The sequence below is a fragment of the Colossoma macropomum genome, unplaced genomic scaffold, assembly GCF_904425465.1.
Source record: "Colossoma macropomum unplaced genomic scaffold, Colossoma_macropomum, whole genome shotgun sequence".
Classification (NCBI taxonomy): domain Eukaryota; kingdom Metazoa; phylum Chordata; class Actinopteri; order Characiformes; family Serrasalmidae; genus Colossoma; species Colossoma macropomum.
Window position 1 is genome coordinate 32,867,297 of NW_023494806.1, and position 12,117 is coordinate 32,879,413.

Sequence of the window (12,117 nt, forward strand, 5' to 3'; positions counted from 1 at the left end):
AGACTGATGGTGCACTGATGCTTATTACGGTCATCAACAACATAGCTAAGACGTCCAACAATACATGGCTGCAGTTGCCCCTGTCCGAAATCTTGACGCTACAGAATACAATGCCATTCAAGAAAACTGTGACTTCAGACTTTGAGGTAACAGATTGTGCAACATCCGATCCTGTTCCAGCATGAATGCACCCTGTGCTCAAATGAGCTGCGTAAACAAATGGCAAGTTTGGCGTGGAAGCCCTTGGTTGACCCCAGCCACATCCAAAACCTTTGGGATGAATTGGAACATCGATTTTGAGCCAGGCCTTCTCGTCCAACATCAGTGCCTGAACTCACAAATGCTCTAGTGACTGAATGGAAGTGAATCCCTGCAGCCATGCTCAAAAATCTAATGGAAAGCCTTCTCAGAAAAGTGGAGGCTATTATAGTAGTGAAGTGGGACCAGCTTCAAATTAAAGGCCCATGCTTTTAGAATGAGGTGCTTAACAAGTACTTATGGATGATGAATGGATTCCACATACTTCTGGCCATATGGTTACTGCTTCTAATAGAGGTAAAGTATTAACTCTCATATATGAAGATTGTTATAATCATTTGCAATCTTTCAGTATTTGTGTTCTCTCTTTGCATTAGTTAAGTGGAGCGTGAGAGTGGTGGGCCCATTGCTGACCACTAAGACTCCTCCATCCTAAGGTTTCAGGTGTGTCCAGTTGAGTTTCTTGTACTAACCTTGGTTCTTCTCCATTAGGGGCAGAGTGGTGTCATCGTAGCCCGGCTTGCCGCTCTTGGAGCCTTTGGGAGCACTGCTGGCTGTGGGCTTTGGGAGGAGAAGAATGCAGAAATTGAGCAGAACAGCAGTGAGATGCTTTGATAAAACAGTATTACTGCCTTGTAACTCATTATTCCCCCTTCCAGGGCATTTAGGTCTAGGTCATCTCTGTACCAGTTAGGGAGGCACACAGCTTTAGCAATGATCTTTATAGAAAGATATCAGATATCTGCTCTGTTCCATAATGGCTTCAAATAAACAGAGTTGTTGTCTTAGGCTGTTTTGGGGTTTTACTGGTTTCTGATCAAATAAAGTCTCTGCTTTCATGCTGTGTCAATATCAGTGTGAAATTCAAACAATAAACGTATTGCTCTGAAAACTAAACTCAGAATAACATGTTTACTAGCTTGATTTCTCTCAGAAGTCTATGTCTCTCTTTCTCCCATATCCCAAAATTAAACAGCCCATATTTTTTGTCATTTTTCTTGTCTCTTATTTTTCCCCAAGGTGCACTTTTGACATTTGTGTAGGTTTATGTATCAAAAAACAGTCATAATTCATTTTTAAAGTGTCCATTGTTTAATCTCTCTAAATCCCTTTGAATGAAGGCTGTTTTTGTTACAGTGCCTTTAAGACTGATACATGTAAATGACCTCATACTGACTGGCTGCACAAATTCTGCCCCATACTGAAAGCAGCCCAGGCTGAAACACTCCTTATAACTTCAGTGTTAATTGGATGGGCTAAAGCTGCTGGATATTTGCAAATACACTGGTTTTTGTGACATCACAAATTCAAAATGGGCTGTTTTTGCAGCTTAATTTCCATATATGAACTGGGTGGGTTGAGGACATTATGTTTTGAAAATTAAAAGAGTGAGGAAGATTTGGTTTTCCATGATATGGACCTTTCAAGGCTGATTTATGTAAATGAGCTCTGTTCTGATTGGCTGCCTTTATTCAGTAAAGCCTTCATTCGTAAAGCCGTCCATGCTGAAACAGCCCTTATAACAGGAGTTATGAATGTGAATGGGCTAAACTGCTCTGTGCTAAATAGGTGAAAATATGCAAATGCATTGTTTTTTGTGACATCATGAAAACAGTGAATTCACAAATGGGCTCTTTTTGCAGCTGTTTTTCATATATGGACTGTATAGACTGGAGAGTGAATGTTACTTTTGAACCTGAACAATGTTAACATACTGCACCAAACTTGAAGAAAACATGAGGAAAATTTGGTCTTCCATGATATGGGCCCTTTAGAACTAATGTATGTAGATGATCTCTGTTCTGACTGGCTGTCCCATATTGTGTCCCTTATATCAGGACTTCTAGGCATAAATGGACAGGTCTAAACTGCTGTAGGCTGAATAGGTGGATATATGTAAATGCACTGGTTTTTGTGACATCACAAAAACAGTGAATTATAAATGAGCTGTTTTTGCAGCTTACTTTCCATACATAGACAAAGTCGGATGACAGACCTTCCCAGATATATAAAACTCAGAAAGTGGCTCTGGGTCAAAGTGACTCCACAGGACGGTGCAGGTCACCCATCTACAGAAGAACCACAGAGGGATAACTCTATAGAAGACTTAGAAGATGCTTCGTACTTTCAACAGAACATGCTTGGAACTTTTAGAGGATTGTCCCATTAGCGCAGGACCCATACGCACTAAAAGCTCTCAAGAGCCCTTGATGAAGCTCTCAGAGACACACAGGGCACTTTTCAGTGGGCAGGGAAGTTGATGATGGTCAGAACTCGTAAGTAAGCTAGCAGATGAAAGATGCAGGAGACAGAAAGAGGCACAATTTGCTCTATTCTCTGTCTCAACTCCATCTACACTCTAAGACTGTACCCCACCTGAAAATGGGTTTTGCTCCAGCCATCCTTGGTCAAGGTGTTCCGCAGCTCCTTGTAACTCCAGACAGTCTGCAGGATGTGCGAAGCAGCCTTGGTCTCTCTGGCTGACTGGCTGTGGGACAGGAAACACAGGACGGTGGTGTTATAAGCAGTCCAGCACCCATTTCTATTCGGAGAATGACACTGTAACATCTAGCAGACAAAGGCTTAGAATAGTCCAGTTTCCATGGAATCACAATCTCATAGCACATCCCTGAAACATTTGTGACCCCTGGCTAATTCTGACAGGGGCATTGTATTTCAAACAGTGGTGGTGGTGGTGGTGGGGTCTTGTCATCCCCCGTGACCTACAATACTGTGCAAAAGTCAGAGACCACCCTTCATTTGTTTAATATCCAGTAAAACGGCTAGGTTTTTTATTTTTCAGCATTGGGAAAAACAGCAGAAAATATATATTTGGCAGAAAATTATACCGTTAATTATAATATTTTAATGTCCATTCTTTATTTTTATTAAAGTCTTCATCCTTTTAGAAGGCTCACTTTCAGTTTTTCAAAGAAACCTGCACATATATTTTTCCACACCTCCAAAGTTCAGTCTTAAAAGTTGGTTGCACTTTCTGCTTTTCACCATCCAAATAATCCCAAACACATTCAGTGATGTTGAGGTCTGGACTCTGGGGTGGTCACTCCGTTGTTCTGAGGACACCAGCAGCTTCTTAGACATACATGGGTCATTCCATAACAGCTCACCTGGTGTCAGTGTTGGGTTTCCATGAGGGAATTTGAGTTTGAGAAACTTTATTTTTAAGTTTAACTGCCTACAAAATGACTAAACTGAGCTGATATATTAACTTGGTAGAAATAAAATACTTAAATGCTCAAAATCAGCTGTTTTTGTCAATAAATTGTCACAAAATGTTTTTTTTTCCCTGAAATGCAATCTTTCAGTCTGTTTTCATAATTATTTTTGCAAAATTGAGTTTTTATATTATTTTCCAATATTTCCAGCAAATCTATTTATTTTTTGCATGAGTCAAAATGGCTTTACAATTAGAAATCTATTTTATCTGCCTTTTTGAATCTCAAAATGCATTATTTCCTTCAGTCTTTTTCCCAAACAACAAAAGTTATGTCTGATTAACATACAAAATAATTACAGATGTGCTGTGTAGCCTTTATGGGTTGATATTTTTGTTTAAACAATTATGTATTTCGCTAAGATGCACAATACAAACAAACAGTAATACAGTAAATAGGCGAATGGTGGCTTGAACATTTTGCAGGGTGGCATTAAATTGTGTTAAAACTTTCAAAACTTCAGTATAAGACAATCATTAAGACCAAAGTCATTCAGAGTGGTTTGGTGTGAAATGCTCTGTTCTAGAGAAACTTACAGAGTCAGAATTGCTCACAGTGGTGGTGATAGGAACCAGACATATACCTCTAAAAGCTCCCTCACAGAAAGTTATTACATAAAATGTTTATGAAGACACAAGCAAAACAGTCCCCAAAGAAATCTTATTTTTTCAGATTTACCACTATTTTACCATCATCAATATTTCATATATAAACACTCAGAAGACACATCACTGGAGGATTTGGATTTGGATAGTAAAAAAAATGGCTGTATTTGTGTTGCAGATATTGTGACCCCTGGTCCTCATCACTAAATCTACAGTGTATTTTATTATTTGATTTTTGTATAATTTTATATTTTATATAAATAAAAAATTGAGAAAGAGCGCAGTTTTTGGGAAAAATCTGGCCCCCGGTGGGATCTGTGGTGGGATCAAAGTCACCTGTTCCCAAAGTGGGACCCCTGGCTGTATCAGAGGGCCACAGCTCCTCCCATTTTCGCTTTGTTAGCTCATCTTATGATCCGCAATTACGCAGTCCGAGTTTGCTCCACTTCAAAGACCCAGAAGAGAGAGGCAAATCACGAATGAAGCATGCACTGATTTTTTTTTAAGGGAAAAAAGTTAATCTAACTCAATTGATGCTCAGTGAAGGAAAAAATCAAACCTGATTGGGCCTTTAGCAGGTAGATGGGTGCGAATAATAGAAATTAGGTGTGCAATGAGGTCAGATGGGACTGTCTATTGAAGAAAGGATGATTAAAGAGTCCCTTTTGTTCTCTAGAAGCATGCAATGTTTTCCAAATCTGTGAGTGCAGAGGGCAAAATTTAATGCTCAGAAATCATCAGTTCCTCCTCTGGTTCCGTTCTTGGGAACTCTGTAACACTTAAATATGCAAAAACTCTTCTTCTCATTAATATTACATAATTCAGGGTTACAACAAATAATAGCCTGTTGGCTAACATGACTAAACAAATGCATATAAAGTAGCTCTTGAGATTAACAAGCTGCTCTTGCGATATATTTAACTAAAAAACAATACAAAGCTGCATTTAATGATAAAGTGGAATTCCATTTGTCATTGGAAAAAAAACCAAATCCCGCACCGCCCCCCTCTCTTTTTATCTCTTTCCTGAAGCAGAACCATTATTCATTTCACAAATATTACAGGAACAGACTGTGCTTACAATTATTATTCAAACACAGTCTGTGAACAGACGTTCACCTAGGTTTTAACATTTTTGCAAATAACATTAGTCTCAGCATCAGACAATCCGCCCAAACGAACATGAAGCGCCTGATCCAAGGACATAGCTAAGGGGGCCTGGGTGGCCTAGGCCACCTCGCTTGGCAGCCAGTCTCTACTCCCAGGTTTCTGACTGCTTAAAAGTAAAATACCGGTTTGATTGGTTCTTATGGAAGCCTTGAAGGGTGATATTATATAAAATTGAGAGTGCGTTCTTGAGTCTAGTTCAACTTTATAAATTTTTCCTGCTACCATCACAGCCAAAAATATTTCTAGCATCACAATTTCAGCAATTGAAAACCTAAACCTTTTTTCCCAGTAATGTTTGAAAAAAGGCTAACACTTAGCATGCTACACCAACTTTGACCAGTAAAAAGCAGCACTTTTTTCCCCTTACCCTTTGGGGACCAGGTGAAAAAAAAAAATTACTTAGCATGAGCATAATAATTGTCAGCCACTTAGCTGCCCAGCTTTGTTTTTTTTTTTAGCTGGTCCCTGAGGGGTAAGGGGAAGAAAAAAAGCTGGCATAACTTGCTAAGTGTTAGCCTTTTTTTTTGGTTTATGTTACCTGTCTGGCACAACTCAGTAGTGGGGAAAAATGTAAGGAAGAAGGGAACTTAGACTTGGGAATTCACTTTACATTTTTTCCCAATATTATCCTTCAAGGTTTCTGTATGTTCTACAGGTAATGCACTGTTGCAAGTAGTAGACTGAAAAAAAAGGTATTCACAGGGCTTAACTGAGACATCCTCACTTGTTTGCATTCTAATTTGTGTGATTTTATTGTAGTCCATTTTGAGAATCCTGCATCATGCAAAACAAAAGGCTGTGCATTATGTTGTGTGTCAGTCAGAGTGCCTGTTCCTGTCACAGTAGGCGGTTCTTGGTCATGTTGAGTGTCAAACACACCTGGGACATCTGACTCATGAGACTAACGTGACATTAATGTGCGCGCACTAGGGTGCAGCGTTGCCAGAATGGAAGAATTTTTCAGGGCTTCCCCAAACTCCCTCCAACAATTCATTGTGATGAGGAGGGATCTTCTGTACACTTATGAAAATGAGCCTCCTTTGCCAATCATTTCTTGACCTGCCCCATTTTTCTGTGTGTGCTGGTGTGGTATTTTGTTTATTTGCTTCATTTTAGGCCCAGCTCTAAAACGATCTGATAGGGTTAGGATAACCAGATTGGTAAACATTCGATGGAGTAAAAGCCTGGCCTGTATTATTTTAACTAAGGCCCCATCCACAAGCAAAAGTAGTAGTTTTCCCTCTTTGTTTTGCATATTCACACAAAACTTGCATATTGTTGGTACAGTTTTTATTTACTGAGTATGAAAAACACATGCAGAAATACAACTGGGTTGTTTGTGTGCTCAGCTATTTAGGGGTTGATTGAAATGAGCTTTATTTGTCATGACACCTTGTGGAGGCGTCAGAATGTACTGTACTCAATATACAGTCAATGATTCTAAAGCTATGGGGCTTGATGATAATTAACCAAAGTCCGGTTTGGAACTTCACTTCTCTGCCTGATCAGGACTGTGTGTTTTTTGAGAGACAGTGGTGTAGTGATGGCATTGTAAATATGGCAGCAAATAGTACTTTTATTTTCTGGCAGTAATCAGACTTTGAATCTGTGTGAGATTCTGAATTACAACCTGTTGTGTTTGCTGTGACTTTTTCTGCTTCAGCTTTGTGCTCTATATTTTTCACAAAATGCACGCTCAAAAAGTTTGTCCTGAAGCATTTTAAATTTGATCTATGTTAAAATTGTGAGGTCCATTGTACTATCACCCTCTACTGGGCTGGCATGCTCATTGTAGCATTAGCATTTTTGTGTTCTCGTAAGGAGGGAGAGATTTTCGAAAAAGCTGTTGGTGTGGATGAAGATTTTTCTGAAAATGGAAAGAAAACAAAACATAGCCTTTCAAATATCTGTGTTGATGAGGCATAACGTTATATGTGTTTGTTGGAAAATGTGAATCTTTTGATTCTTCATACACCCACAAACCTCTGAAATTTGGTCCAGATGTTCCCAGCATACAATAATATTAGTGATTGGTTAGAAAGCTCTTCTGGGGAGCAGTCTGGAGCAGCGCCATGTGAGGATGCATTTTTACTGAGCTCCGCATTACAGCTGGTATTTCATATGGAAGCAGCTATTTAATGTCAGTTTTATTAATTACTGATAAGGCAAGTCAAGACTTTGCACTAGGTTTGATATCCTGACTTTACGCTGGCAAGAAATATTGAAAAACTCTTGAACAATGCTTGACACACATGCTAACTCCAGACCTAACCCAGATGCTAATGCTGCCCTAGGCTGGAGAGCAGATCAGGATGCTAACCACCAAGCAATTGCTGAGCTGAGGACTAAACTAAACTAAAGCAGAGGCACAATCTGCTGAAATTCGGAACCAGGTCGACCAGCTCAGAGCAGAAATTAAACTTGCAAATGATAACGCAAATTCCAAAAGCGAGGCTCTGGACAAACGGGTGGTCGTCCTTGAGTCCTCAGCCGACAACCACTCTGATCTGATTGCAGTGAGATATGGCTAATGTGCAGAGAGAACTAGCCACTCTGAAAACACGAAACGTGGATCTGGAAGCATGGTCGCAACCTATGCATTATCGGGATAAAGGAGAGGTGCAAGGACGGAAAGCACCGGATTGACTTTATATCTCAGTGCCCGACGGAGACGCTCAGCATCGATAAGCCCCCTTTAGTCGATCAGGCACACCATACACTGCATGAGAGGTCGGGCAACAATGATCCACCTAGAGCCTCTGGCATCAGACGTTACTCTTTTCAGGGAAGGAGGCAATTCTAAAAAAAGCCAGGCAAATAAAACAATTGACCACCAGGGATGGCAATAAAATCCGTGTCCAACCGGATTACATTCGGGCAGTTGCCAAGCAGAGGACTGAGTTTTTTAGCAATTTTTTCTCTACTTCCAAACTTGAACGGTCACCAACTGATTCTCGGGGGAGACTCAAACTGTGTTGTAAACCCCAGTCTGGACCGCTCCAAAGTCATACCTAGAACACTAAGTAAATCAATTCAGTGTCTGTAAATTCTCCAGGCGTACGGGGTGGTTGATGCATGGAGGTGTAGAAATCCGGTGGCTAGACAGTGTTCAATCTTTTCTGCAGCACACCAGTCATTCTCCAGGATAGGCTGTTCTTTGCCAGATAAGAGACTTCTCCCCCTGCTGAGGTCTAGCAAATATGGGGGCATTATTGTCTCTAAATATAGCCCAATGACAAAGGCACTTTGCTTGGTATATACGCTTGGTTAAATAATGAGCTTTCACAACGTACCTGCCGACTTAATCTATGTCTTCTGTCTGATGAGGATTTTGTTAACTTCTTATCGGCTCAAATTGACTTCTTTCTAGAAATGAATCAGTCGCCAGATATGAGCCATTGTAACCTCTGGGAAGCAATGAAAGCCTCTCTGCGTGGACAGATAATATTCTATAATGCCAGTATGAACAAAAGACGGTTCGCATGCCTTAATGAACTGATCTCTTTGACTAATGATGTTGATTATAGGCACTTAGCAGCTCCCTCTGCTGACCTGTTAAGGGAGAGAATAGCTTTGCTGACGGATTTTGACACTCTTTCGACTGGGTAGGCTGAGGAGCTTCATCTCAAATCTTGTCAAGAGTTCTATTAGCATGGGGAAGAGCCGCCACCAGTTAAGACAATCTGCAGAGGCTGGGTTTATAGCAGAGACTGACACTACAGACGGAATAACTACTGATCAAAAAGGCATTAATAATCAATTTGGGCAATTTTATGAGGACCCCTAAACTGCTGAAAATTGCACAGATGGCTCAGTTCTTCAATGGTCTTGAGATGCTCACCATAGGCCCACAAGATAAGACAGATCTTGACAGTGGCATCTCAGGCAATTAAAAAGACAAAGAGCTGTTAAGTTCCAAAGCCAGCTGGTTCCCCTATTGAGTTTTTAAAAAAAATTCTCAGGTAAACTTGCCCCACTTCTAAAGGACGTGTATGCTGAGGCACTGGAGCTACAATGACTCCAGTCATAATTTCAGACCCTCTGAAGTGTGAGTCATATTGGCCTGTGAGCTTGCTCTGCTGTGACTATACAATTTTAGACTGGAGTCGGTTATGCATACAGTAATACACACAGACCAGACTGGCTCTTTTATGGGGCAACATCATTTTAGTAACACAATGTTCTCTTCTCTCCTGAAGCACTTCCTATATCACTAGCTGGCAGGAATAGTTTGGCCAAGATGACAATCATGCCCAGGTTTTCACTTCCATTTCAAACAGTGCCCGTTTTATCCCAAAGTCCTTTTTGAGGAGCTAGATAAGTCCGTATCTGCTTTAATCTGGAATAAGACTATCCCACAAATAAGAAAGACCTTGAGAGACAGAAAGAAGATGGAGGCTTAGCACTCCCAAATTTCCTAAAGTATTTCTGAGTGGCTAATATTCATAAACTAATATTTTGGCTCTCTGCGTCCTCTGAAGGAGGTGGATCTGTGTGGGCAGAAATGGAACAGCATTCCACAAACCCTGTGTCCTTACCTTCTTCAGTATGTGCCCCATTACCACTCAGTAAGCAGTGCCTCACAAATAACCCCATTGCGAGCGGCTCACTTCGAATATGGTCCCAGTTTGGGATTCATTTTAAGCTTAGACAGGCTTTGCCCTTTCTTCCAGTTGTTGTGAATGCGCTTTTCTCACCCTCACTCATGGATACAGCATTCAAGTTATGGTGCAATAGTGGTTTGAAATGGGTAAAAGATCTTTTTAAGGATGGTGTGTTCATGTCTTTTGAGCAGTGAGGGAGTGAGTACAATATCTCCACTCGTTTTAAGTATTTGCAGATATGTGACTTTGTTAGGAAGCATTTCTTCTCTTTTCCATTACTCTTGTCAAATAGTTGGATAGATGAGTGGTTAGATGGAGATGCGAGTTAAAAGGCAGCCGTGAGTAGATTGTATCATGCTATTCAAATGATTGTTTCCCTGTCACTTAACCATATTAGGGTGGCATGGAAGGAGGACTTTGGCTATGAGATCTCAGATAATGCCTGGCTGTTGGTAATAAAAAGGATACATTCAAGTTCTATTTGTATCAGACACGGTTTGTTTCAATTTAAAATGTTTCATAGGCTTCATCTTACTAGGAGCAGGCTTGCCAAGATATTTTGGGACGTAGATCCAACTTGCTCCCGATGCCATCAAGCCCCAACCACCCTTTATCATATGTTCTAGTCATGCCCACTGTTAGTGCAATTTTGGTCCTCCATTTCTGGGACATTTTTCTATATTTGCAACAAGGGGATTAGTCTTGGTCCTGAAATTGCCATCTTTGGTGTGGCCCCCTGCGAAGCAGCAGTGTCAACTGCCCATTCGGACGCCACAGCTTTTGCATCTTTATTGGCTTGATGCCTTATTTTATTTAATTGGAAATTAGGTTCCCCTCCAAAGCAATGGCAATGCATGGGGGACGTGGTGGCGTATTTAAAGCTCAAGAAACTGAAATACTCAACCAGGGGATTCACCCAAAGGTTTTATAAGGTTTGGCAAACATTTTTGGACTACTTTAACTTTACATTCCCTGCTAGAGAAACTAAAATATAGAGCTATGTTTCTATTTTTTTTTATTACAGACAATCTCTGTAATAGATGTAATAACTTCTTTTTTTGGTTTGTTTGCGGTCTTGTTTGCAGTACATATACGTTTCTACGCAAATATGTCAGCGGAAGAATAAACCACCCTTAAACCGCCTGACATCCCTACCTGGTCCTGTTGATGGCCACCAGCTTGTCGATGGCTTGAGCTGTGATGAGTGAGCGAGCGTTCTCTGAGCTGTCTGTCACAATCTCGTGGATGGTGTTGAGGATGGCCACCACTGTGTCCTCCTCCAGATTCTTGGCTGGTCGCTGCTGCCCGCTCGGCAGGTTGCTGACCAAATCCCTCATCGCATAGCTCCCTGTGGCAGAAAACACAGATAAGTGAGATGCACTATACACTGGTGACTATGTTACCAGCAATTCTGTGATTACAGAAATGCTGCAGGAAATTGAGAAGCCTTTTCTTTATAAATATATAATTTTGTCTTTCTCTAAAAATGATGTCTTAACAAGTGAGAACATCTTATATCAAGGCTAGAAATCTGACATTCACCCCTCATGAGGTTATCACAATTAGAATTTTGAAGATTATTCAGCCTATTAAATATTTTAGTTATTTGAAAATATCAAGTAATATTCTCGCTATGCTGCCCATTAACATTGATATTGCTTCCCTCAAGCATTTATTTCTTAGATGTAATATTCTTTAAATAAAATACTTCAACACTGAATTCTTTGGGCTAAAAGCTCTGCTCTGCACAGACTTGCTGAAGAGAGTGCCTTCCCTCAAGGCTTACTGGACATTAAGGGGCCACCTCTTGTTTATTTTAGGACTAGGAGGTATGGCCAAAGAACTTAAAACTTTGTTTTTCCATATCATTCAACATAATATATATTTCCTAAGGCTCAGTTTTAAGTCAAAGTATTTTGAACATTGTGGTATAATACAGACTTACAGAGATGTTTCTCAACAAAATAGAACATAAAAATAGCTTTAAAATAACATAATAATCATATAAAATAACAATAATAATAATTTTTTAATGTTATAACAAGCAGTTTCTTTGCTCTAAAAGGCACCAAAAATAAAATACAATGTACAAACATTTCAACTCTTAATAATTTCAACCCTAGCTGACTGCTGACTGTCCCACTGGTTTGTGCTGTTGTGAGTGAATGGCTAGACTTCTTATCTAGAGAGTAAAGTTTAATCTTTTGCTATTAATACCTGATTGGGGAACAGAACAGCTTTATCG

At 40.1% G+C, this 12,117-nt stretch overlaps 1 protein-coding gene across 1 annotated transcript in view; it reads right to left on the reverse strand.

The window, feature by feature from the left end:
- arvcfb (ARVCF delta catenin family member b) overlaps positions 1-12,117 on the reverse strand; it is a 149,098-nt gene that overhangs the window by 12,426 nt on the left and 124,555 nt on the right. Inside the window, exons 12-14 of the mRNA XM_036599157.1 lie at positions 11,028-11,220; positions 2,635-2,746; positions 732-819 (exon numbers count right to left, since the gene is read on the reverse strand). Of these exons, the coding sequence (XP_036455050.1) occupies positions 732-819; positions 2,635-2,746; positions 11,028-11,220 (393 nt within the window). The remainder of the gene's footprint in view (positions 1-731; positions 820-2,634; positions 2,747-11,027; positions 11,221-12,117) is intronic.